Here is a 24,570-nt window from a genome sequence, read left to right on the forward strand (position 1 = left end):
ACTGAAGGAAGCTGAAGATAACGTTGCGTGCAATTTCAACTTGTCAATATTCTACCTCCCGTTTGCACCGTATTGTAACACGCACATCCCCTTCTATTCAACCCCTTGTAGTTAAAGAGAGAGAGAGAAAACAAATCATATCTTCGCCCTAGTCTTACTCTTCTCCTCCAACTCCCTCCTCTTCTGCTCAAACCGCTTCATAGGCGCATCCTCGACGAACCGCTCAGCCAGCGCATCCACAGCATTAACCACAGCAATCAACCTCGCATCCCGTATCGGCGCATTCTGCAACCTCTTCATCTCCATCATACTCTTCCCATCGTTCCCCTCCAACTGGCCCTGCAAGAACCCAACCACCCTCTCCTGAAACGCCTCCCCACTCTCCACCTCCCACACATAATTATACAGCCCGGCCTCCAACAGCTCCTGCGCACTCAACTTGCGACCAAACATGAGAAAGTCGTTGGCGCGGTGGATCCCAATGGACTGCGCGAACGAGAGTGCGGACCCGTTTTCGGGTACTAAGCCCAGGGCTGAGAAGGGGCATTGTAGCCACGCCGTGGACGAGGCTAGGACAATGTCTGCGATGCCCGGGAACCAGGCTGCGCCGCCGCCGACGGCGGGGCCGTTGAGCGCGAGGATGAGGACTTTTTTGTGGTCGATCATGGAGCGGAGGAGTTCGGTTGCTAGCGGAGGGAGGAGTCTTAGCTAGAGATCTATCGGGGCTTTTGTAGGTGTAGAAGGAGATTGAGATGTAAATATGTGCCCTCCTCAATTCAAAGACTCACCGTAGTTGAACTTGGCCAGGTAGGCCAGCTTCTTCTCGGCTGCATTCTTATACTCTGTTGGCTGTTGTGTTTATTCTCGTTAGCTACTACTCACGTATAGACGTGGATCATCAAAATTTACCTCACTTGCCCCCGCAATCCCTTTTACATCTGCGCCCGCGGAGAAGAACCGCCCTTCGCCTGTGATGACGGTGAAGACGGTGTCAGGGTGCTCGTTGAGCGTGCGCAGGGCCGCGATGGTGTCGGGGATCAGGTTGCCACCGAAGGAGTTTAGGGCTTTGGGGCGGTTGAACTGGGGGTGTTAGATAAGTAGATAGATATACAGAGGAAAGGGTGAGAAGGGGGGACGTTATGTATGTAAGTAGAGCTACTCACAGTTATAATCCCGATTTTTCCCTTGATATCGAATTTGATGTCGGAGTAGGAGGCGGTTGACGTCATGATTCTTGACTGTATCTTTTCCTTCTTTCTCTTTTATTTTGTTTGGAAGTACAGTATTTCCCTCTCGTTTCTTCCTTTCTTACCGGGAATTCTGAACAGTCTATTGATATACAGATAACCGCCGAGAACAATCTAAAGTACACAGTGACTAGAAGCTACTGGCAAAACTTCCCAGGTAATGAAAGTTGATGTTGATGTTGACGTCGAGAATGAACGATAGAGAATAAATGAATAGTAAGCGTTCCCCGCAAGAAGCCGCGCGCTACAGTACAGGCCTCGGTTCGGCTAGGATAATCCGGGGTGGGAGGGGTTGTCGTTCTTCGAGTCAGCTAGTGTGTCCCTCAATCGATTCGGTTTATCAAGAATCAATACAATATTAGAAAGGGTTGTTTGAGAAGAGACTGTTACAGACGGTTCGCGAATGGAAAGCAAGGTTGTCATTTCGCGTTGTACCTCGGGTCTGGATTTTGAACATCACAAGTCAAAGTCGCGAGAAGAGCGCTTTTCCAAACTAGAATGTCTTTTAGAAAATAAAAAATATGGTACATATCACAAGTCGTCTAAGAGGGGAATCGATACACATACACTCCCAAACCTATCCTTCAAAGACGCCGTGGTTCAGCTCGACGCCAAAGTCCTTCGCCATGACCTTCATCTTCTGCTCAATGTCGTCCTCCATGCCCCTCCCCACACCCACCCACTGTCTCACCTTACTCCAGAAGAAGACCACATCACTCAACGCTAATACAGCCCTGAATCGCACATGCTTGAGCCAATTCGTCCACCTCTCCCCAACGCCAAGGTCCTTGTTCTCCGTCAGCGCCCTGCTCGCCCACAAGCCCGTGATCTTGATGCGATTCACAGGTGAGCCAAGGAACTGGTTGTTTCCCTGAACGATGCGTAGATTGCGACCGATAAAAATGAGTTCGCGCGGCCATTTTTTGTCGTCGGCCAGCAGGAGTTTGACGGCGTCGCGGCCTTTGCTTTGCATTTCAAAGGCTCTCTCTGCCTGGTCCTTGCCCTTGGGCCCCTTCCGGAGCTCTTTCAGCACGCTATTATCACCACCCTGATACGGCCGCATGAGCGTCGCGGAAGCAAATATATCCGCGTGTCCAACACCCCAGGACGTCGCTATTTCTTGTATCGTCTCGTTGTCGAAGGCGAGTAACGACTTCCAGAATAGGGAGTATTGGTGTCGGAACTCAGGGCTCATGCGGATGTAGAGGCCGTGGTCGATGAGGACGACTTCGGGCTGTCCGCTAGGTAGCCGGCGGATGAATATGTTCCCTGGGTGGGGATCGCAGTGTACGATGCCCCAGAGGAACATTTGTGCGGAAAAGAGGTCGACAATAGTGTTCATTGTGGTTTTGAGCGAGACGCCGAGGCCGCCTTTGCCGTCTTTACCTTGCCAGTAGGTACGGTCGGGCTTATAGAAGTCGTTTTTCGGAGCGTCTTCTGGAGAATTTGTGTCAACTTTGACATTCCTATGAGGAATGGGTGGCAGCTTGTTTCCACCTGCACCAGGGCTGCCTTGATGCCAGCCGCCTTTCCAGGTATTCACAATGCCCTCCTTATCCCACAGCCGGACGCCTTCGATCCATTCAGCTGTCATGACTCTCTTGCTCGACAGTTCCCTATATACTTGTGGTATGTAGACCCGGCCGTTCAGCCTCTTCTCGCCTGACACCAGACGCCTCATTTCCTCCGCATTGTCGGCTTCGTTCTCGAAGTCGGTTTCCAGCATCAAGCGCTCCGAGATGTACGGTACCATGGTGTAAACAGGAATTTTGAACCACCATGTATACACCTTGGTCACCACCTTGAAAGCCCACAGATCCCATCCGACCTGTTGCGCAATCTCGCGCTTCTGGATCTTGATCGCGACCTCCCTTCCGTCTGCCAGTCTCGCCCAATGTACTTGCGCCACACTCGCACTTGCTCTTGCTGTCTTCTCCATTATCCCCTTGCCTTCTTCTTTCACGAGACTCACGCCAAACACTTCTTCTACGCTCTTCCCAAAGTCTTCTTGTATAACCTTCTCGACCTCCCACCACTCATTCTGCGGCGCATCGTCGAACATCTTGGCGAACATCTTCTGAAACTGGGGTGGTAGGATCGCACTCTGCATTGCGATGGCCTGGCCAATCTTCAGGTACAGCCCGCCATTGTGTCGCAGCAGATCGAATATCCTCTGCGCGTTCCTTGCGTGCAGATCCTCGATGCTATTCGCGAGCGGTGGATGGGCGCGAAAGTTGATCTTGTAGTCGATTCCAATCAACAGCCCAGTCCTAAAGCATCGTAGACTGCGCGTCAAGGATGAAGCGTAGAATTGCGTGTCAACCAGGTAACCTGTACCGACCAGCGCAGAGACGATGGCGAGGCGGCGCACCCATTTCCGACGGGTAAATGGCGGCTTTACCTTTCGCGGTCTCGGTTTGGGAAGGTCTGCGGGATTGGGAGGTCGTAGTGGCTCCCATGCTCTAGTTTGTAGGCGGCGGACGAGGTGTGTTTGGTATGATCGCGTTGGGGCGAAGCTTGACGTCAGCAGCTGGGAAGTGGCATGTTGTGCAGGCGCTCCTCGAAGAGCCGACAAGCCATATAACATGGCTGTCGAGAGTGAGGCAAAATCAGCACGAGGGGCGTGAAGTATGGCATGAGGATGTCATGGTGAGTTTATTCTTTCGCGCATATCGGCGTTAAGTCATGACGGCATTTTGAAAGCCGTCAATTGCCCGATTACAGCCGCTCGCGCACCGACGTCCGTGCGCCATCCGACTTGCAACAAGCCGATCCGACCAAATCATGCGATGCTATGTTACGCTGTTGCCTAATGCTGAATCTTCGTCGTTGGGAGAAATTTCAATCTCTCTAGGCGGCTCCACGTTTCATCCGGTGCCTCCACTTCTCTCCCTCGTGCACCTAGAGGCGGATCTATCTCTCTCATATCCGGCCCATCTATTGCTGGGAGCATGTTTATTCTGAACTTTGGTCTAAGATCAAACACATCAAGGTCTGAGACTTACATGATTGTCGAAATGGTGTACGCAAAGCGATATCCATTCGGTTTGTGGGCGTGTTGGCGCAGTCATGTGAAGATTTGCGGTCATGACTGCTCCTCTTGCAGTGCCTGGCTCTTCTCCACAGCCTTCAAGTCAACACCCCATCTCACTGCTAATTCATCCACATTCCCCATCCACTTTTTCACGAGAGGATGTTGTTCTGAAACCTCCCTCAACGTAGGGTCCTCCTCCTTCCCTCTGACCTCCCACTTCCAAATGCCCTCTTCATCCACCCATGTTTGACTGAGCAGCTCCTGTATCGCCAGTTCCCTCTGTGCAGCCTCGTACATCTCTTTCACTTCGTTGCGTGACTGCTCGTCGTGCCCTCTCAAGGCGGCGACGAAGCCGTGCAAAACCCCGAGTATGTAGCCAACACGTAATCCGAGGTTTGCGCCGAGAGAGTAGCCTTCGTCGAAGCCTTCTTGTACGAATTGGCCTTTGCTGTTTCCGAGGCCTTCGCGGTACGCGTCTGTGTCGAGTGCGCGTTGGCGGGAGGGAAGATCGGAGAGAATCTCGTGAGGGCGATCGCGAGGGGCGTTCAAGTCGAGCGGGTCATGCGACAAATGGACTGGCGACGAGGGCGCAGAGCCATATATGTCGTCTAATGGGTCTTCGTGTGGTGGGGTTGGTGGCGCATGGCCGGCGGCAAGTTGGATTGATACCAGATTGGGAGACATGTCTTCAAAACGATTCATGGTGGGATAGGATGCTTAGGACGAAGGGTGGTAGTGACAATTGGGCTTCGAGTCATCGTTGCGAACTTTGGAATGTGGGGTGAAGAAGTGGTGGGGACTTTTCGGGGAGCTCGGAGGTTTGAGCCTATCTGAGTGGTGATCGACCTCGAGGGGAGACATCACAATAACCCCTACGATTCTCTCTCGATGTAGACTTTAGCACTATAGTCGGGCGATTCTCAGTCACGGATAATATGGGTAGAAGATAGCGGTAGGTTGATAGTCCTGCTGAGCCTCATCTATCATGGAATTCTTTCCTCACAGTTTCTATCTTTGCCCCTTCGTCAATACATTGCGATGCATATAACTACTTGGACAATTTGCATGCCCACATCGTCCTTTCGTCTAAAGATGAGGTTCTTTAGGCCGAAATGGCACGCCTGATTCTTGATCGATCTGGCTACGGACGAATTACGGTCGCTCCTAAGTACGCTATATATTCTCTCCTATCCCCACAATCATCTGCAATCTATCTCTATCTCTATCTCCACTTCCACCTCAGAGTGCAACACCATGGTTTCCCTATCCGACGTCCGTGCTCACAACGCTACTCTCAGATCCCTCCCAGCTGGCCTCGTTGCGGTCTTCGTAGGTGGCACAAGCGGCATAGGGCTCTTCACAGCACGAGAGTTTGTCCGAAACACCACATCACCACACGTCTATCTCATCGGGAGGAATGCAACTGAAGCCAGCAAAATCATCCAAGAGCTTCGCACCATCAATACCTCATCACAAGTCTCATTCATCCAAAAGGACGTCTCACTACTAAAAAACGTCGATGAGGCCTGCCAGGAAATCAAAAGCAAGGAGAAGCAAGTCAACCTCTTGTTCATGACATGCGGCTACCTCACCTTTCAGGGCAGAGACGAAACGGCAGAAGGCCTGGACCGGAAATTTGCACTACATTAGTACTCCCGCATGCGTTTCATCCAACAACTCACACCCCTACTCAACGCTTCTTCCCAGGCCAATAATCTCAGCCGCGTAGTCGCTGTCCTAGACCCACAGATCGGCCTCCGCTTTACCCCCAATTTCTCCGATCTCGCCCTCCAATCCTCCTTTTCGCTCAAGAACTGCGGGATTCACGCGAGCGCTATGACGAGCCTTGCTGTCTACCACTTGGCAAAAGAGTATCCGACGACTACATTCATTCATGCATACCCTTCTGGTGTGGAAACAGGCGTATTCAGGGAGTTGTTCGGCAGATTCGAGCGCGTAGCCAAGTCTCTGCTGCTTACGGTAGCGTCGTGGATGATTGTCCCGCAAGGAGAGAGCGGCGAGAGACATTTGTTCGCTGCTACTGCCCCGAGATATGCGCCCCAGGCGATTGGTGGGAATGTCGAGGGGGCGGCGGTAGGAAGTGATGGCGTCAAGGGGAGTGGAAGTTATCTGCTGAACTGGAATGGGGATATCTTGGCGGATAGGCCAAAGGCGAAGAGCATGCGTGAGTCAGGCAAGGAGAAAGTGGTCTGGGAACATACGGAGGAAGTGTTCAAGAAGATTTGCGACGAGGGTGGGAAGTATTGAGGTCTTGTGCGGTGTTTCCTTGATACAGACTCTTTCTCTTCGAATACCCACTTCATGATGATGTCTTTGGAATCACACAACTAAACTAAAGTTGGCCAGAGAGACTTCACTTCACTAAACGATATCTGAAATCTCAGCTTCCGACCCAACCATCTTCCTGTCCACCTTCCCACACTTAACTTACCAAGGATGCTGCCCACCCGCATGCAGAAACCCCCCATGCTCACCATCCCTCTTCCCCGCCAGAATATCCACAATAGGGCTCGCCCCCTCCCTCGTCGGCTTCGCCCCAAGCTCCTCCTTATTCATATCCTACGCATCAAAAAAGTCAGCCTACAACCAAACCCCTTTCCGCTCGCTGATAACTTACACTAAGCCCACTCGCCGTGAACCCCGGACAAAACGCAAAAACCTTCCACCCCAACGGCCCGTACTCATACGCCTGACACGCAGTGAGCATATTAAGCGCCGCCTTGCTCATCCGGTACGGCACGACTTTCATCTGTTGGTGCGGATTCTCGCTGTCGAGGCGCAGCGAGATACTCCCCGCTCCACTCGTGACGTTCACGATGCGGGGTGTTTTGGCCGTGGATTTGGAGAGCAGCGGGGCGAAGGACTCGACGACGATGGCGGGGCCCGTGCTGTTTGTCAAGAAGGCTGCGGTTAGGCGGCGGGGGAGGGAGTGGGTGGGGGGTGTTTCGCCGGCTATGGCTGCGTTGTTGACGAGGGCGTCGATGCTGGGATTAGGGAATTAGAAGAGGAGTGGAGGGAGGGAGGGAGAGGTAGCATACCGGCTGTACTTCTCCTCTACTTCTCCTGCTGCTTTGGCGATGCTTTGCTCGTCGCTCACGTCGACTTGCACCAGCTCGACCGTGCCGGGTAGACTACGCTTCTTCAGCTCCTGAACTGCGGCTTCGCCTTTCTCCTGCGAGCGGCTGCCGAGTAAGACGAAGTTCTTGCCGTCGGCTAGGAGTTGCGAGGCGAGTTCAAAGCCGATGCCTCCGTTGGCTAAGTGGGCTGGTCAGTTATGCTAGGTACATAGATACGGACGAGGACAGAGGAGAGAAACAGGTCAAAACGAACCGCCCGTAATAAGAGTGATAATCTTATCATTGAAAGGCATAATGATGCGCTTGTCAGGTCTCGTCGTACTGAAAAGGTCGTCTGTTTTCTGTGTGGATAGTAACTCACTTCTAGCCGGCGACATTGCTCTTTTATATCCATCTTCCTACTACACCACATTCCACGCCAGGCTGAACCTAAATCCCTTCTTCTGTACTCTGGTCCAACCCTCTAAAGACGAAAGTGCAACATGTTTTGCACATTCTCCGTAAATCTCTGCAGCTTCATGATGCCATATCGCAGCAAGGCACCGGTCAGGTCACTCCCTTCCTGCTAAGCCAATCACGTCTTTTTAGGATTATCTGATCTCACCACTGAAAGGTAAAAGCCGGGCTATTCATCTTCCTTGCCTCTGCTTGCAGACTTGTCCGGAGTTAGTGAAGCAGGAGGGAGTCGGGGTTAGTGGAGTTAGCGCCACCACCCGGGCTTTATGGAACGGTGGCGGGAACGGACATGATGAGGAGTTTACTAGTTCGATGCTTATTGATCTATCTATGCGCGGTGTTGCTATCCGCCGTCTCAAATGCGTGGTATTCTTTCATGTTGTGATCCAAAACTCAAGAAACGCCAGCGCCGCCGTGCACAAATCCTGGAGTTTAAAAGCCAAACAGATGGTCTACCCAATTTGCAAGCAATGTATGAAGCAATACCTGTCCTTATAGATTGCGTGAAGACGATGTGACATGTAAAGTTAATGTGACTAAAAGCTGTTCGGCGCTCATACGCGGTCCTCGGCAAAGTCAAGGACTTCGCAGTCGTCCTCGAAGAAGCCTTCCTCATCTTCTTCTGCACCTTCCCTCCTGACACGCCTTCGTCTAGTGGTGACGACGACTTGCTCAACCTCCTCTTCTCCGTCCCGCAAGACGAGTTTGTTCTCAATTCTAGCAGCGACACCAGCTATGATGTCATCTTCTCCTGAATCGTAAGCGTGAGTAACTGGCGATGAGATACGGATTGCATCGATATTCTCGCCGAATAGCCAGGGCGAGCTATCGTCTTCGTAGTGGAGTTCTGAGATCAAGCCCAGGGGAGAGGGTTGATATTCGCTGCTGCCGCCTTGGACCTCTGGTGAGTATCGCGAGTAAACAAAACGGGTTACGCGACGGTCGGTGTAGAAGGGCTGATACGGCGGGTTCGTCTCAAGCTCAGAGAAGCTGAGAGGCGCAGGGGTGGGCCCAGTAGCCTTGCTACCTCTTGCACGAGGTTTGCGAGAAGGTAAAGTCCGAGGAAGCCATTCCCCATAAAACTCTTGCGTTGGCTCTGGGTCACCTGGCTGTGGAAACAGTTGTTCGGCGACAGAAGAGGGCAATGAGGTGTCCTGAATAGGAGCGAGACCGAACTCAGCGAGCTTCTTTCTTGTAATCGTTGCAGTGTTTGAAGACTTTCCTTTGCTATTCGTGGAGCGCATGTGGATTCGCCAGAGCTGCAGCACGCCCCCCGACACCAGCGCGATCGAACCGCGACCTTTGCCAGAGAGCCACCGTACGCTGTAGGGCTTTACTCCGCTAGGCGACACAGGGAGTGTGAGCTTGTTGTCTCCCGCGTGCCGTATGTTATTGATCGATTTGCCGACCCCGGCAGCTACGGCTTTGCCCGATTTTGCGCCAGCAGCAGGAGTGACACCAAGGCTGGCGAGACTAAATCGAGATCCAATGTTGCTGTTTCGTGCACGAACAGCATCAATGAACGGTCTCGCCGTCCCATTGATCGCTTGCATAGCAGAGTTGACTGCACCACCAGAGCCTGTAGGTGATGTAGCTTCGTTGGGTCTGGCTGACGGAGCTGCTTGGCGAATGCGTCGAAATGGTGGCCATTGGAAAGCCGATGCTGGCATGAGGAACATGTGCACTGTGCCCTTGTCGGTAACAACGGCCAGCTTATCGATCCTAGGAGTAGACCAAATTACATCGATAACGTTTGCGACGGTCATGCGGGTGAACCGAGCCACTTGTCGAACGTGAGGACCTGTCGGCTGTTCTCGGACAGTCTTGCGGGCTCTTCGGAAGTTGATACGCTTCAAGTCCCACACATCTTGATAATCACCCTTCGTGCTTACCGTCATAAGCATTAGGCCACTTGGGGAGAATGACAGGAAGCTACAGCCCAGGACGGCAGGGATTGTTGCGATCGGATTGAGGGCATTCTTGTTTCGCGTCTCTTCTGCATCCAGCATCCTTTGCAAATCGTAGATCGAGGTGACAGACGCTTCTAGCCTCGGCTGTGTCTGATTGTGTCCGTGTGTTGGGGGGAAGTAGTGCTGCATAGGATCTTGGCCGTATGCGACGTTATTTCCCTGTGAGCCCTTGTTCATATAGCTCTTAAAAGCCTGTAGACCCTTCTCAGTAGCCCAACGAGCACCTTTAATTGCGACTTGGGTTCCTTCCCTCGTGAGACGATTGATCAGGCCTGCCGTTTCAGGAGCATCTACCGTACAGTTTGGTGATGGCTGTGTTGGGACGCTATGGTGTGCAATACCAGGTGGACGTTCATAGTAAGGCGATGTTAGTGCCGTGCCATTGACCGGGTAAAGAGAACTTGATGCTGGTGGTGTGACGGCAAGCCAGCGGTCGGATAGCGAGAAAATTGGCACCCCGTACTTCTCAGGAGGGACCTCTTCGTGGCTACCATCAGCATTGCTAGAAGCGCTAGACTGCGTCACTCGTTCTCGAAGCTGTACCGAGGTCCAGACCTTGCCTATGCACCGGAATCGTTCTGGGAACGCTTCATGACCTTTGCGGTAAGGAGCAAAAACGAAGACCTCCCCACTTGCGCCAGAGGCAACTGTGACAAACTGCCCTTTTGCATCCACGATAAACTCGCCAACCGGAGGTGGAGGTCGAAAAAGAGGGCTGTCGAGAGGGCTAATCAGGGGTACTAATGGACTCTTGTACAAGACAGCCACTCTTCGCTTCTCGTTCAGTGAGTAGACTTCGACAGTGGTCTGATATCCGCTGATTCGGCCTGTGGTGCTGTTGCCATGACGTGAAGAGGGTCTGCTTGGAGACTCAGAAGCTGAGTCGTCGACCACAGAGGAGGCGCCACTCCCGCTGCTGCTTCTATCTTCCTTGATTACGGGTCCATGTAGGATAAGAGCAACCAAAGGTCTGGAGGAAGCGAGTGGATCCCTCCTAGATGTCCACGGTAGGATCTTCGCGCCTAGTACGCCACCTCGAAGACCCTCTAAGCGACCAACAATGTCCATCTTACTCTTCTCAACGCGAAATATATCAAGGCCTCCTTGGGAGCCAACGAGCAATACATTCTCAGTCAAGCGTGCTGCTTCACTTCCAGCCATGGTCAAGGTATCGAAGCCACAAAAGTATCCTCCTTCCCCTGGCTGCAGACCATCGTTTGGCACGTTGTCGAGACCGAGATCAAGGCCAGGCAGTCCATAAAAGTGTGGTTGCGCCTGATGTGGTAGAGGGGGATTGGGCGGGAAGTTCTGCGAAAGTGGGCGTGTGCCATGTTGTGAGTACATGGAAGCTCTGCGGTCTCTGCCTGGGGACTCGCGGGGAGAGTTCTGCAGGCGTCCACCAAAGTTGGTATATTGATTGGGGTAGCTTGGAGGGCGCACGCCAGGGGGCGAGTTGGACATGGGCGGTTGTGCATACAAGCCCTCTCGGGCACCAGGCGAGTTGTGGAATGTAGGCGGAGAAGTAGCTATGGCTATCCCACCATTTCCTGGCGAACCTTGATTCGGAAAGAAGGGTATGGACTTGGTCCACTCGTTGGTGTACTGAGCAGCTGAGGATCGCGTGGCACCGAGAGCCGAGAGCAGCGGCGACGTGGTCGCATGATAGTTTGTTGGGCCTGGGGGAGACGTGGACGAGAGTCGCTTTGCCGTGGGTGGAGACTTTGTTATCTCTCTGGGGTATATGCGCGTAACCTTCTCGCCGCGTCTATCTCTTCTTCCCAACTCATATCTCGACGTGTTGCGACCGCGCGCTTGGGGTGTGTCCTGCACCTTGCTGCGGCTGCGCTGCTGTTTGTGTAGGTATGTGAGGTTTGAAACAGGCGTCGTATCCTCTGCGGTAGAATCGGGCGATGGGCTCATTCAACTTGCTGGAGAGCTTTGTCGGTTGTTGGAGTAGAGCGCGCGCTCTATTGTAGGCGGTATGCGTTGTAGGGGGGCGCTGTGAGGGTAGCGACGGGTGAGGACGACGTGTGTGTGTGTGTGAGTCGGGATGAATGCTCAGGACAAAGAGGGCTGCGTCATGCGCTTCGTGACCACAGCCCGTGAACGGTCCCTGTCTCGTGCTAGGGGCACAACTAGATCACTTCACTAACGTTAATACTGGTGCCTTGTACCTGACTCGGCGTGTTATCTGGTGGCCTCTCTTCTGTTTACTGGTACGGTACTCGGTGGTGCGGTGTGAAGCTCGTGGTGGTTGATGGTCGACACCCGCGGGGCTGGAGCTTCACGCGGCGCGCTGAGTCGGAAGCCGTCGCAGTCAACGCAGACGAGTGTGCAAGGTGGCTAAGGATGGGAGAGGAGGAAGAATAGTCAAGTTAAACGCATATCACAGTTATGCAAAGTGTTGAGATGTGGCTATGGCAAGTGCTGCATATCTCTCTCTCTCGTCCAGTTGAGGCACTACTGAGGGGCAGGAGCTATCATCATGCAGGTGCAGCCGCTACTCCCTGCCGTTGGGCCCTCTCGACTTCCGGCCAGCGGCCGCCGCCCTTTCCGCCGCCATCTGGCCCTCTCCCTTGATGCAACGTCATGGGCTGTCTTGGGAGTTGGCCCTTCTTCTAGTCATGCTCTGTCTACCAACTCCCCCAGGACATGTATGCAGAACATACTCTGCTGGCACGGATTGCTGCATTCGGCGTTCCGCGAAGCATTCCGAACCGTGACGTCCTTCCGCAACACAAGCCCTGCCATGCCACCAAGCACAAGGCCCCGCGGCCCACCTGCACTCCCGAGCCATACTCTTCTCAGTAGCACGAGCTAAAGATGATCTGTATGGCTCTCCAATCGTAGAATAAGTTATTACACTGGCCCAAGTTCTGCAGCACGTCGCAAGCGCAGCCATGGACAGAGACTGGTTCAACCGACCCCTTTCTTTTGCAACAGAGCGTCGAGGCTTCCACGCGTGACTTTCACCATACCACGCTACCTGTCAGTCATAATGTGCTGAGCCCATCTTATTATATAATGACGACTTTACTTGAAATCACACATCCAAGAGCCCATCCCTGCAAACCACCAAAAAGGGGTCTATCGAATTGCCGTCCGCTGCACATGTCGAACACCATCTCGCTTCCACTGCTTCGGGATGCATCCTGCATCACCACCCTACAGCACCACAGCATTCGCCCCCAAAATAGTCGTTAATCGTCTTTTTCTTTCTATTTACACTTAAGCGACCCTGCTGACCAACGGTTTGCTAGTCCTATACAAGCAGGCGAAGCCGATTGAAGCCTAGTATCTCGTCCACTTCAACGAGGTTGGCTATAGCCAGAGGGAGATCCCGAGGTTCGGTTGCACAATGCTTCGATGCTGATCTTCGCATAAGGGTTTGTGTCCCCAGAACTCCGAAAACATGTAGGCCGCTGCGTCCCAATACTATCCACCATGTCAAATTACTCCTCGATGCGCGTTATCTCCATATTCGCTTTGCACGTCCTCGTTGTTCTCTGCGAATACACAAACCTGCCAGAAGTCCCCCAAGGGGTCTTCAATGCCAGCACACGCGTAGAGATACACTCCACAACGACTGCCGCCGTCTGGAACGCGCTCACAAACTTCCCTGGCTATGCCGACTGGAACCCCTTCGTGCGCGCCGCCATCGTTGTCTCACCTCTCAACCTTACCCTGCCCGAGCAGTATCCCGTCGAAGGCAAACGTCTGTTCCTACGCACGCAAATCCCTCCATTGCCATTACCGGTCAATAAGGACACGCCCGACAATCTGCTGAACACGCAGTTTGCGTACGAAAGGATCACGCATGTGCAGCCGGATTTGGGCCGCTTGGCGTGGGAGTATGCGACGGATACCTTGATCCAGGCAGAAAGATGGCAGGCTGTTAGCGATTTGGGCAACGGTGTTGTGCTGTACGAGAGTCGGGAGGTCTTCAATGGACTGTTGGCTTCAGTGCTGCAAAAGACGCTTGGGGAGAGTCTACAAAAGGGGTTTGACGACCAAGGTCGGGGTTTGAAGTTGTTCCTTGAGCGAGGTGCCTAAAAGCTTATAGAGAGAAACCCAACAATCAGGATATATATTTAAAAGTAGAGTCGATCAACTTATGCAAAACTGACACTCCTTGGAAGACCTACGAATTCAGGATAAGCCCGAGGTTCTTCACCTTGGGTACTGTACCGGTCAGTCCCTAGTCTTCTTAGCAGATTCCCATCAGGCACCTTTTTGCAAAGATACATTTGCCGAAAGTCTGTGTCTGTGACTATGAAAATACGTTCGCTGCGAATTAGTCCGTAGCCCTCGTGACGAAGAAACAGATCCGGAGCACCAAGTCTGCCCTTGTGACATCTTCGAACCACCAGTCCAGTGATATCTCTCACTTCACCTTCCCTTGATGTCCATTCCATCAAGACGACGAAGAGATCTTGATCTCGGCTGTCTTTTAGGTGCTCTGTGAGGTGCGGCAACGAGAAGATGGGAAGCCCTATCTTGACTCCTATGCTCGTCAGGACGATTTCTCCCGTATGTGATGATCTTATGTTTCCCGAGCCTCGGAACTCTCGGGGATGGTTGGCGAATATCGACCTGCCGCCTTGGTTGTGATGCTGAAGCCTGAGAGTGGATTCGTCTGACCAGGATGGTAGAGTGGCTTCCATGTTCACCCACGCAAATATACTACAGTCAGAACTGTCTTCTAAAACCTCCTGTTGGAGGCGTGTGAACGCCTTGTGGCCCCCTTCGCCATACAGAAGCGGCATATTGACGTCGAATAGACCAAGCAGGCAGTACGCCATGTCTTCTGCTCTGGTAGTCTTACGAGATGCTGCCCAGCTCATGCGAGTCGCTACACTGTAGTTGTCCAGCTTCTTGCCTGGATCGAGAGCATCTATATCGATACCAGTTATACGCGCCAACTTGGGTTCCAGATAATCCTTGTCTCCTACAAACTTCCAGCCTCTGGCGTAGAAATAAAGCACGTTGGGCGCAAGAAGCTCTTGGAGCGTCCATCCACGGGTAAACCATTTCGCGCTTGCGAGCTCCTCTTCTTTGATGTACTCGCGAACCAGCCCACGGTACTTGTCAATGAAAGGCTCGGGTCCGTCTTCAACCACATCGACATCGTCCAGGTATGCGTAGCAAATGGTTGCGTTCTTATACCACCGGAACATGCTGTTGATAGACTCGCTTAGTTCGGCAGAAGACGTTTTGTCGATGCAGCATGTATCCACCCAAACATAATCCAGTCCGTCTCGCAGTGTCTGTTGCGAGGCCAAGAGGATCTTTCGGAACCCCGACATGCGTTCAAGATCGGCATGTCGTGCGTTGCGGAGCTGCTCGAAAGTGACTTCCTCGCTACCCCATGTGTGCGATAGTATGGCGTACTTGGGATGTTGAGAGTCATCGATGAACGAGTGGAGCTTCAATGTGGTAGCATTGATAAGGCGCATCTCAGTATATGTTTGGGAATATGTGGAGAGATGTGGCACGAGTGCAATGTACACGTAGGTGAGTCGGCAGGCTGCATATTGTCTAGTGGGGTTATCGAGCTGGCCGAGGGGCGCTTCAGCTGTTGTCAACACTGCATCAATGTCATACATACCCGGAGGATGACTGATGGATTTTAGCGCTCCCGCACCCCTGTCGCTCGCGTGCACACCACAGCGTTGTCGCGATCGCAATAGCACGCCTCGACGTCAGCCGGCCGTTCGCAATGATACCATGTCTCAGTACCTTTTGCTCTCTTCTTAGATGTCTTTGAGTCTGCCACTTGTTCTTTCTCTTATGCCATCTTCCTAGGCTTTTGTTCGACAGCGTTCGTTAACCTTGATGCTTCCGTTATCGCGCCTGACTTCCACACTCAATATCCCGCCATGTTTCCATACAACACAATGACAGACCCTGAGCTCATCGCTTTCGCGAAAGCAATATCCCGCGTATTGGGCTGGGCCTACTTTCTCTGCTGGTGCGCGCCTGCCCTCCCCGCTCTCAACACGGCGTCATTCCTCCCCTCTCGCCAGCAGGCCACACACAAGATAGCTAATCTCATCTTTACAGGAGCGCCTCTTTCTACCCGCAACCTATTTCAAACTACTTCCGCAAATCTACTACCGGCCTCGCAATCGATTTCCCTACGCGTACGTTCCACCCCCTACAACGATCCAACACTCGCTGACCTGTGGTATCTACATATGCAGTGAACGTACTCGGCTTCGCATGCTACACCGTTTCCACATCCTCCTTTCTCTACTCTCCCGCCATCCGCGAACAATACGCATACAGACATCCTGACGCGCCGGAAACGACCGTTCGGTTCAACGACTTCCTGTTCGCGGCCCATGGCGCAGTGTTGTGTGTTATAATATATAGCCAGTTTTTCCCGAGATTATGGGGTTTTAGGGTAGGGAAGACGCAGAGGGTTAGTAGACCTGTACTGGGGATTTGGTGGGGCTGTGTTGTCGTTGTTGCGGTTACAGTCGCGTTGGTGCTAAGGCTGGGAGGAGATGATGCAGAAGGATGGGCGTGGATTGATGTAGTGAGTGATTTCTGCTTGAACTATTTGGGACGACTCTGTGTATAAGGTGTTGGCGCGCAAGGGCATGAAGCTGACGTATCCAGATCTACGCCCTCGGCTACGTCAAACTCACAACCGTCGTTGTCAAGTACATCCCCCAGGCATGGGTCAACTACAAGCGCAAGTCTACTATTGGCTGGTCCATCTACCCAATGCTCCTCGACTTCGCGGGAGGCTGGCTCTCACTAGCGCAACTGGTTATCGACTCCTCGTTACAAAATGACTGGAGTGGAGTGACTGGCAATCCAGTCAAGTTTGGTCTCGGCAACATCACCATTGTCTTTGACATCATCTTCATCTTTCAGCATTACGTGCTGTATCGACAGCCGAAAAAGCACCTCGAAGACGAGGAGGAGGATTGCGAAAGCGAAAATGAACAGCTCCTGTCAGATCGCCATGACTAGCGCCTCATCCAAACTGGTGGGAGGATCTCGTCCCGGATTTGGCGAGTCAAACTTTGCTGAACCTCGAAAGGGGCAGTACATACGTCGGGCGAACCGAGGCAGTCGAAATCAATAGTCGATTCAACGACAGCCAAGGCTCGGTTACTTAGCGTTTGATCGAAAGCTGAACGGCGAACAAGCTCGATCTTACCACGCGCAAGATCGACTATCGCGTCAATAGCAGATCTTGCCGTAGACAGGCTGCATCAGCATGCGTCCTCGGTCTTATAACGGAGGAAATGCGGGGGGGATTAGCAACTTGCCATGCCAAAGTGGCAGGCGCCCATCTCGGGAGTCTGTGGTTCCTCAGACTAGTCACGCAAACCGAACCACTCGCGTGCTTGTCAAGCTCATTAACAGTCGCCGAGCATAGCTCGAATGCTGTGGGAAATTTTTCACCGGCTATATGGCCATTACATACTGCAAATGAAGAATCCTACTCGTGCGTGCTAATCTGCTTTCGTCGGCCGACCTGTTTCGGAAGATTTCCCCCAGGATGGCACGAACTTCTAACCTCAGGCACGGTTCAGGTACGCCCAAAACGTATGTTGTGGCTGAATCAGTGGGGTTGGGGCATCCTCCGACCTCCTGATTTGCATTTCAATTGTCGAGAACGCGAAGGGTGGAATAATCCATCAACATCGCCGCACTTGAAGCACTTGCTCAGCTGCCAAGTCCAATCATCCATTCCTGCAAAGATTCCGCTTGTCTCTTGGGGGCTGGCATCTTGCTGACTCTGAAACGCTACAACCAACATTGGAGGTTGAACAAACCACCACCAACGACTCTGCCAATCCGCGTGCGACAGCGCCTGAACAGTAGCTCAAGCGTGCCTTGCATGACACCCGCTACCCGTGTATCGGTGTCGTTACATCATATCGGTCTGCACGACCCCAGAGGCAGATTTCGCTAGTGAGATTTATCGCTTGGTATCAGATCTGCCAAAGTGGATATCGGCGATTGAACGAGCAGATAGTCTTCACTAGCAACAGACTAACACTGCGGTCCCAGTAAGTGTGTTGTTTCTCAGAGGGTCGATATCCGTTTGCAACCTGGTACGTTTTTTTTAGTTTGGGCCCCCCTCGTATAGTTCCGCGTTCCTTTCCCTTGCGCCGCCAGTAGTTTTTTCTCAGCAACTATATTTCAGCCTCAATGTTCGACAAGGAGAAGCGCTCGTCTCTCAAGATGCCCCTGTCTTTATTCAGGCGCAAGAACCGATCGACTCACAGTATTGAATCGACCACGCAGCCGACTGACATTCCTAGACCTTCACCTGCACGTACCTTGACCCGAATGGGGAGTCTAGGCGAGGAACCCCCGGCCCCGGCCTATGTCAATAGCGTCATGACAACACCTCTCAGTGCGGATGCTGATCTCAACGGCAATGGTGATGGCGCGGTCGATGAACCGCTTGTACATGACTTTGCAGCCATGCACGATAGGCAGGATTCAATTGAGAGCAAGGCCCCTCTCACTCCCGCTAGCAGTAGACCTGATCCCCATCGTTCAGGGAGCTGGCTTTCAGAAGACGACACTGTTGCTCCCCCACCACCGGACTTTACGAGGAGATTAATACATGTTCCCTCAAGGACAAGGTGGGTTCTTGTACAGTTCGACTACCTACTCCCATGACTGATTACAATTAGCTCAAACACTCCTACCGCCAACAGAAAGCGCCTTTCTATGCAAAGGCGACTAAGTTCAGAGACAACTTCATACAACATGCCTACAACTCCAGAGTCTCATCAACCGCGGACGCGGAGTTCCTCGCGGACTCCTAGCACCGTACCGCGAAGTTCTCAATCGACAGTGCAGTCGATACGGGCGCGCAGCACTGCCCCCAATGGACTGCGTAGCTCAGCCAACTCCATCATGTCTTACGAATCTTCGGCGCCTTCAGTCACAAATTACGGCTTAACTCCACTGCAGCACAAAGGACATGTGGAAGAAGGCGATCGACTTTCGCCTCTATTAGAAGATGATCCCAAATCTTTTGATCTTGTTCAAGCACCCGCCGAAAATGCGCCAAAAAAGTACTCCCTGGAAACCCGATCAGATCAGCTTTTCTCGAAGGAACATCTTGAAGCCATATTTCGAAACACCGCGTCTTTACTCCGCTTCACATCATTTCTCAGCACAGCGCGCCCGAAATCAGTACCTGTGCTGATATACTACCTCGACGCGCTGAAAGCACTACGAGCGATTAACTACGCCAATGCGGTTGCAGAAGCACTAGAGCCTATTGATAATCTCGAATTCACTGAAAACCCCGCACGCCCTACAATGAATGCAGTTTTAGAGGAAAAGGCGAACGACGCGTTCGAGGTGCTTGTTCGAGATGATCTACCCGCTTTCATCACACACATTTTCATTCAAGTCGTCAGCATTAGCATTTGGAACCGCGTTACAGGGAATTTACCGCCGCTGCTACGGGAAACCAGTGAGGGCTTGGCAGAAGTGTTTTGTCTCACAGATCCTTCGAGAACGGACAACCCAATCATTTTCGCATCAGAAGGTTAGTTCTGTATTCTGTGCGAATTGAGCAGTAGCTGATTTGGTCATAGAATTTCATCGCACCACGCAGTATGGAGTCAGCTACGCGATCGGCCGCAATTGTCGCTTCCTCCAGGGACCGAAAACGAATCGAAATAGTGTAGCCCGCTTTAAAGCCGCTGTCGTCGCAGGCAGTGAGCACAGCGAAGTCTTCCTAAACTAGTAAGTCAATCCTCGGGCACCTCCTAATCTCGCATTGATTGACCACGCAACAGCCGCCGCGACGGATCCCCTTTTATGAATCTCCTCATGATGGCGCCCCTCCTGGACTCACGAGGTAACATCCGCTACTTCATCGGCGCGCAAATAGACGTCTCGGGTCTTGTAAAAGAATCCACTGATCTCGAGGCTTTCCAGCGCATGCTCGAACAGCAAGAAGGCCACGAAGAGCGAGACGAGCCGAAGGATGAGTTTCAAGAGCTAAGCGAGATGTTCAACCATTCCGAACTGGATACTGTGCGGAAGCACGGCGGTAATATGCATAGAGAGTATTTGGAGGACCAGGACGATAGTAGTGCGTACGGTGGAGGACGACCTAGGTTACTGATCAAGGATCAGAGCATGTTTGATGCTGATACGACGGAGAAGCCGGGGCCTAAGCTGAAGGAGAGTTTAAGTGGACCGTATAAACACGTAAGTTGCATCACATCCCTGTGGCGCGCGAGCAGTAGACTAACTGTTCCCAAAAGTACCTCCTTATCCGCCCAGCGCCATCTCTCCGCATCCTCTTCACCTCGCCCTCACTCCGCGTTCCAGGAATCCTACAGTCACCCTTCCTCGACCGTATTGGCGGCAGCCAACGTGTCCGTGATTCTCTCAGTGACGCCCTCTCAGACGCCACCCGCGGCGTCACAGCCAAGATCCGCTGGCTACCCCATGCAGTCCAGAACCTAGAGAACTCGCACCAAGAAGGCCGGCCCCGATGGATCCACTGCACGCCTCTCCTCGGCGAGTCCGGCACAGTAGGCGTATGGATGGTAGTCCTCGTCGACGAAAAAGATGCTCAGCCTAGGCGGAAATTCCGCACTGCACCACCTGTACCCATCGATATCCGCAGAAAGCAGGAGCAGCAGAACAGCAGACCCACTAGCTCTGGTGATGACATGGACTCTTTGTATTCTGCACAGATTGCGTCGCAATATCCCAACGGCCCCGGTGCAACGGCACGCAACACGGCTATCGATGCGCTCCGCCAGCCCCGGTCCCCTATGATGTACGACCAGCGCGCGCTGCGCTCGGAGAGCCCCAATATCAAGGATTACGTCAACGGTCGCGAACCCAGTGTCGATTCTTTTGCCATTTTGTAGCGCGGACTCTTGGTCGTGGAGCAGCAGTTAAAGGGAGTTATGCCCGGAAATACAGTATTGGAGGAAGTATTAGGCGGTGCTTGTGCCAATTTTTGTTAAGTTGCTATATACCCATCATGTAGACGTACTGTAGCCATATGAGTATAACGGATGGGCTATCTCCTAATGCGAAGATTCGATTCATCTGTTTATATTATTAATGTTTGTTTGCCAGTGCGAATGGTTTCTCTTTTCAAACTCACCATAACTTTTCCATAGAAGCTGTTGTATCAGCTCAGCTGCAGCAGTTCCGTCCAGATACACACACTGAAAGTCTAGGGTATATAACTCTTTCCACATCTCCCACATTCCCGCCCTAAAGCCGCATGTTCGTCGTCCCGCCCAGCCAGCCTAGCATCACAATAGTCCCAACCGAATCCCCTCCCTCCAATCATGAATTTAACGACCAACACGTATCCCAGCCCTCACCAAACATCATCAGCCGTGACCTTAAAATCCTCCCCGCCCTCCCTCACCGTCTCCCTATTGACATCCCGACTAAGCGACTTCCGCATATCCAGCGCATCCTCGCCATCGTTGTAGTAATCCAGCACCCGCCGGTACACGCTATACCCCATTTTCCGATACAACTCCTTTGCAATCTCATTACTCGCGCGCACAAATAGGTCGACGAACCACGCGTTCGCCGCGTCGCTGCTGCGTTCCAGCGCGGAGGAAAGGGCGGATGCGTGGCCGAGGCGGCGCGCGCTGGGCGCGACGGTCAGGGCGGTGATGTGGCCGTGCCAGGGGAGGTAGTTTGGGTGTGTACGGGAGGTTTTGGAGGGTTGGTAGGGGGTTGTTGGGGAGGGGTAGGGCGAGGATTCGAGTTTGCCTAGGACTTGGTGGGTGGTTAGCTAGCTGGCTTTCCCGCGGTCTCTCATGTCAATTGTGATTTAGAAGGGGCTCTTGCATAGACGTACTGTATCCTTCTATCTCCCCGTCTATTCCCTCGATGATTTGGCATAGCTCGGGCCATTTTGTTAGGTACTCGACGTAGAAGCCGATGTTGTAGGTTTCGGTGAGGTGGTCGAGGTTTGTGGAGGATATGCGGAGGAGGTCCTCGGGCAGCATGGGGCGGATTGTCGCCATTGTTAAATGTTGTGCGTGTGGTAGAAGCTCGAGTAGGATGTAGTGGGGTGTAGACGGGGATGGTTTAGATGGGGTGAAGAGACTCCCGCGGGGAAAACTCGCTTAGACTTGCTCGCCCTTCTTGCAACTCGTCCTGTAAGTAGGACAAAGTTACTTCACTCACCTCTAAGCTTCGTGGTTTTCTCGATCGTAAATTTTTACTCGTTCGCTAGACTCCTTGTAAGCATGCGTAGAGTTATGAATAACTCAAGATCCTCGGTTCGTATAGCTAATCTCTACGGCTCTCAAATGTGACCCCTCACGTCACGACAAGCGTAGTAGCGCAGTGAGACCCGATGAGAAAGAGCTAGAACTTGGAAAATTGGAATAGAAACTTTGCTATTTTCTAGTTATCGCGAAAGGCATCCAGCCCCCGAAGAGTCGTGTTATAATTCTCCCTACGAGACCGGACTCCTTCGACATGGGTGCGTCCTCGATTATTATCTGATGAGCAAAGAAATAGACGAGGCTAAGCTCATTACGAAATGTTCTTATCTCTACTTATCTCTGAGATATAGTCGCTGTATGAAGCGGGCATTGATACCACGGGCGTCCAGACGGATTGAGTTTGTGGTATAAAGCCTTGCAAAGAAGGTGCCTATAGCCAGTCGGCGTTGTCAGTCTGTTAGATTTCGATGTTATCTACACGAGCAACATGTCTACAGACTACGGATTCCGGGTTCTGGGTGTACTTTTAGCGTAAAGTAGATGAAGCATCATGTTGTGATGGAGAGTTAATTCTTGCGGCAGCGATGAGCTTCAGAGCTCCCTCCTATTCTTCCTTCAACTATGCCACGGTCCATCTCAAAACTTGCAAGAGGCTGTTGAAGTTGACCAAGAAATACTAGTGCTTACACTCACTAAGCCAAACCAGGGTCATGACCGTGCCGCACCGGGCGTAAAGAGTTTTTAATCACCACAGTAAGCGCAATATAATCGCCCTCTTTTGAACATCTTCCGCTCCGTCAGAATGGTGGCGCCAAAGTTTATTGTAACAGAGCGCACATCTCCATGCTCATTCGTTCGCCAATTCCCACATGGTGCGAAACACGAGAAGGCTACACTTCAACTCGCAGTAAAGGAATATCGACCGCAGAAGAGAGGGGGTTCTAATGGCAACGCCGTAACAATTATTGCCACTCATGGCAATGGCTTCCCCAAAGTAAGATATGATTGTTTCTAGGTTTTTAGGCAGCACTTGCTAATACACAGTAGGAATGCTTTGAGCCTCTTTGGGATGACCTACTTGGTGCAGTGAGTGGGTTCGAGATCGATTCGATATGGGTGGCCGACGTGGCAAATCAGGGTGCAAGCTATGCACTCAATGCAGAGGAGCTTGGTGACGACCCAAACTGGATTGATCATTCACTTGATCTACTTCTCATGATCAACAAGTTTCGAGACCGAATGAAGGCACCCCTCATAGGTGTTGGACATAGTATGGGATGTGGACAACTGTGAGTTTGATTTCAACTCCACACGAGCAGGTATTGACCCTGTAGTGCATATCTTGCGTCCGTTCATCCTCGCTTGTTCCACTCACTCGTCCTCATCGAGCCAGTCATGCAGCCATCCCACCCTCCTGGGCCGAATTCTGCGCTATTCTCTTCCATGCGACGAGAGAGATGGGAGTCTCGCGCGAAGGCAGAATCGCAGATCAGCAGGAACGGATTCTTCCAGTCCATGGATTCGCGGGCATTGAAGTTGTTCTTAGAATATGCCTTGAGGGACACCCCAGACGGCGGTGTCACCCTATCCACCCCCAAAGCTCAGGAAGCATGGTCCTATGTACGGTCAAACTTCCATCCTATGTCTGAGGATACAGCAGAAGGACGATTGAGAGAGCGGTTGTTGAATCCTGATCCTGAACGAGGTTCTAGTGCAAGCAAGTTGATGACAATGAGACCTGAGATGCTACCCATATGCGAGGCTCTGCCACATATCCGCCCAAGAACACTTTACATTTACGGGGAATATTCTCATATCAACTTCGATGAAATGCGGGAGTATCACGTCACACAAACAGGAAGTGGAAGGGGAGGAAGTGGAGGGGTTAACGAAGGAGGTGTTAAGGAAAAAGTATTGAAAGATTGCGGCCACCTCTGTGTCTTTGAGGAGCCTAGTGTCATTGCGGAGGGTGTCTCGGTGTGGCTGGGTGAGGAGATGGCGCGGTGGACGAAGGAAATAGAATTCTGGGACACGATCGACACCGGGAAGAGTAAGAATGGGAGAAAGGAGCTGTCAGATAAGTGGATGGCCGTAATGAAGCAAGATATGTCGGTTAAGCGGCCGAGTACGAAGGATTTGGCGAAGCTTTAGAGACTCGGAAACGGCTGGTATTCAATGTTGTGGTCTAGTTACACCGAAATTCAGTGCTGTCACAGTAGACGTCCATGACTACTGGATACTATGCATCCGTAGAGAAATATATTAAAGAGCAACAATCTCTCTAGATGCTGCTATTCCAGGTATTACATTATACATTAGCCTCTGCAGGAGAGCGGTGGCACTCAAGCCCAGTCTGGTGGGACTCGAGGCTGAAACCTATACATGACGGTGGGCTGTGTATGGGCTGAGCCCCAGCGCCTGTAGCGGGGGTCTTTTCAGCTGAGCGCTAGCGCCGGTAACGACCTTGCGGTTGAACTCAATTCAGCCTGACTTCTCCACCTTGCCTTACTTAGGACACAACATCGAGAAACTCTAGGTCCCCGAAAG

The 24,570-nt window shown here is 52.3% G+C and overlaps 12 protein-coding genes across 12 annotated transcripts; 6 read left to right on the forward strand and 6 right to left on the reverse strand.

Moving 5' to 3' along the window:
• Nucleotides 1-135: 135 nt before the first annotated feature.
• K460DRAFT_293818 (uncharacterized protein) lies at nucleotides 136-3,834 on the reverse strand (the record flags this gene model as incomplete). The annotated part of the gene is made up of 5 exons (XM_040929450.1): nucleotides 136-686; nucleotides 789-849; nucleotides 910-1,080; nucleotides 1,371-1,514; nucleotides 1,840-3,834. 5 exons carry the CDS (start codon nucleotides 3,832-3,834, stop codon nucleotides 136-138), a joined length of 2,922 nt encoding a protein of 973 aa, XP_040784203.1.
• A 498-nt stretch (nucleotides 3,835-4,332) lies between these two features.
• K460DRAFT_292768 (uncharacterized protein) lies at nucleotides 4,333-4,983 on the reverse strand (the record flags this gene model as incomplete). Its single annotated transcript, XM_040929372.1, has 1 exon — nucleotides 4,333-4,983. One exon carries the CDS (start codon nucleotides 4,981-4,983, stop codon nucleotides 4,333-4,335), a length of 651 nt encoding a protein of 216 aa, XP_040784204.1.
• Nucleotides 4,984-5,535: 552 nt separating this feature from the next.
• Nucleotides 5,536-6,549, forward strand: K460DRAFT_409100 (uncharacterized protein; the record flags this gene model as incomplete). The annotated part of the gene is made up of 2 exons (XM_040937220.1): nucleotides 5,536-5,930; nucleotides 6,003-6,549. The coding sequence occupies 2 exons, from the start codon at nucleotides 5,536-5,538 to the stop codon at nucleotides 6,547-6,549; spliced, it is 942 nt and encodes a 313-aa protein (XP_040784205.1).
• Nucleotides 6,550-6,729: 180 nt separating this feature from the next.
• K460DRAFT_291564 (NAD(P)-binding protein) lies at nucleotides 6,730-7,672 on the reverse strand (the record flags this gene model as incomplete). Its single annotated transcript, XM_040929291.1, has 4 exons — nucleotides 6,730-6,861; nucleotides 6,920-7,286; nucleotides 7,341-7,557; nucleotides 7,633-7,672. The coding sequence occupies 4 exons, from the start codon at nucleotides 7,670-7,672 to the stop codon at nucleotides 6,730-6,732; spliced, it is 756 nt and encodes a 251-aa protein (XP_040784206.1).
• Nucleotides 7,673-8,129: 457 nt separating this feature from the next.
• K460DRAFT_388531 (uncharacterized protein) lies at nucleotides 8,130-12,556 on the reverse strand (the record flags this gene model as incomplete). The annotated part of the gene is made up of 2 exons (XM_040935700.1): nucleotides 8,130-11,697; nucleotides 12,475-12,556. The coding sequence occupies 2 exons, from the start codon at nucleotides 12,554-12,556 to the stop codon at nucleotides 8,390-8,392; spliced, it is 3,390 nt and encodes a 1,129-aa protein (XP_040784207.1). The 3' UTR covers nucleotides 8,130-8,389.
• Nucleotides 12,557-12,879: 323 nt separating this feature from the next.
• K460DRAFT_369663 (uncharacterized protein) lies at nucleotides 12,880-13,939 on the forward strand. Its single transcript, XM_040934000.1, has one exon. The coding sequence runs from the start codon at nucleotides 13,250-13,252 to the stop codon at nucleotides 13,856-13,858; it is 609 nt and encodes a 202-aa protein (XP_040784208.1). The 5' UTR covers nucleotides 12,880-13,249; the 3' UTR covers nucleotides 13,859-13,939.
• A 536-nt stretch (nucleotides 13,940-14,475) lies between these two features.
• Nucleotides 14,476-15,261, reverse strand: K460DRAFT_261881 (HET-domain-containing protein; the record flags this gene model as incomplete). Its single annotated transcript, XM_040927469.1, has 1 exon — nucleotides 14,476-15,261. A coding segment is annotated over one exon (786 nt), but the record flags the coding sequence as incomplete, so codon positions are not given.
• A 441-nt stretch (nucleotides 15,262-15,702) lies between these two features.
• Nucleotides 15,703-16,789, forward strand: K460DRAFT_293678 (L-cystine transporter-like protein; the record flags this gene model as incomplete). The annotated part of the gene is made up of 4 exons (XM_040929440.1): nucleotides 15,703-15,776; nucleotides 15,869-15,948; nucleotides 16,009-16,346; nucleotides 16,430-16,789. The coding sequence occupies 4 exons, from the start codon at nucleotides 15,703-15,705 to the stop codon at nucleotides 16,787-16,789; spliced, it is 852 nt and encodes a 283-aa protein (XP_040784210.1).
• A 139-nt stretch (nucleotides 16,790-16,928) lies between these two features.
• K460DRAFT_170851 (uncharacterized protein) lies at nucleotides 16,929-17,771 on the forward strand. The gene has a single exon (XM_040926958.1). The coding sequence runs from the start codon at nucleotides 17,068-17,070 to the stop codon at nucleotides 17,560-17,562; it is 495 nt and encodes a 164-aa protein (XP_040784211.1). The 5' UTR covers nucleotides 16,929-17,067; the 3' UTR covers nucleotides 17,563-17,771.
• Nucleotides 17,738-20,876, forward strand: K460DRAFT_170803 (uncharacterized protein). Its single transcript, XM_040926957.1, has 6 exons — nucleotides 17,738-17,883; nucleotides 18,094-18,423; nucleotides 18,475-19,343; nucleotides 19,393-19,543; nucleotides 19,597-20,014; nucleotides 20,071-20,876. Exons 2-6 carry the CDS (start codon nucleotides 18,122-18,124, stop codon nucleotides 20,686-20,688), a joined length of 2,358 nt encoding a protein of 785 aa, XP_040784212.1. The 5' UTR covers nucleotides 17,738-17,883; nucleotides 18,094-18,121; the 3' UTR covers nucleotides 20,689-20,876.
• Nucleotides 20,877-21,152: 276 nt separating this feature from the next.
• Nucleotides 21,153-21,816, reverse strand: K460DRAFT_292389 (n-acetyltransferas-like protein; the record flags this gene model as incomplete). Its single annotated transcript, XM_040929349.1, has 2 exons — nucleotides 21,153-21,559; nucleotides 21,648-21,816. 2 exons carry the CDS (start codon nucleotides 21,814-21,816, stop codon nucleotides 21,153-21,155), a joined length of 576 nt encoding a protein of 191 aa, XP_040784213.1.
• A 944-nt stretch (nucleotides 21,817-22,760) lies between these two features.
• Nucleotides 22,761-24,192, forward strand: K460DRAFT_369670 (alpha/beta-hydrolase). Its single transcript, XM_040934001.1, has 3 exons — nucleotides 22,761-23,017; nucleotides 23,071-23,312; nucleotides 23,358-24,192. Exons 1-3 carry the CDS (start codon nucleotides 22,826-22,828, stop codon nucleotides 24,172-24,174), a joined length of 1,251 nt encoding a protein of 416 aa, XP_040784214.1. The 5' UTR covers nucleotides 22,761-22,825; the 3' UTR covers nucleotides 24,175-24,192.
• Nucleotides 24,193-24,570: the final 378 nt, after the last annotated feature.

The sequence above is a fragment of the Cucurbitaria berberidis genome (assembly GCF_010015615.1).
Source record: "Cucurbitaria berberidis CBS 394.84 unplaced genomic scaffold K460scaffold_5, whole genome shotgun sequence".
Lineage (NCBI taxonomy): Eukaryota > Fungi > Ascomycota > Dothideomycetes > Pleosporales > Cucurbitariaceae > Cucurbitaria > Cucurbitaria berberidis.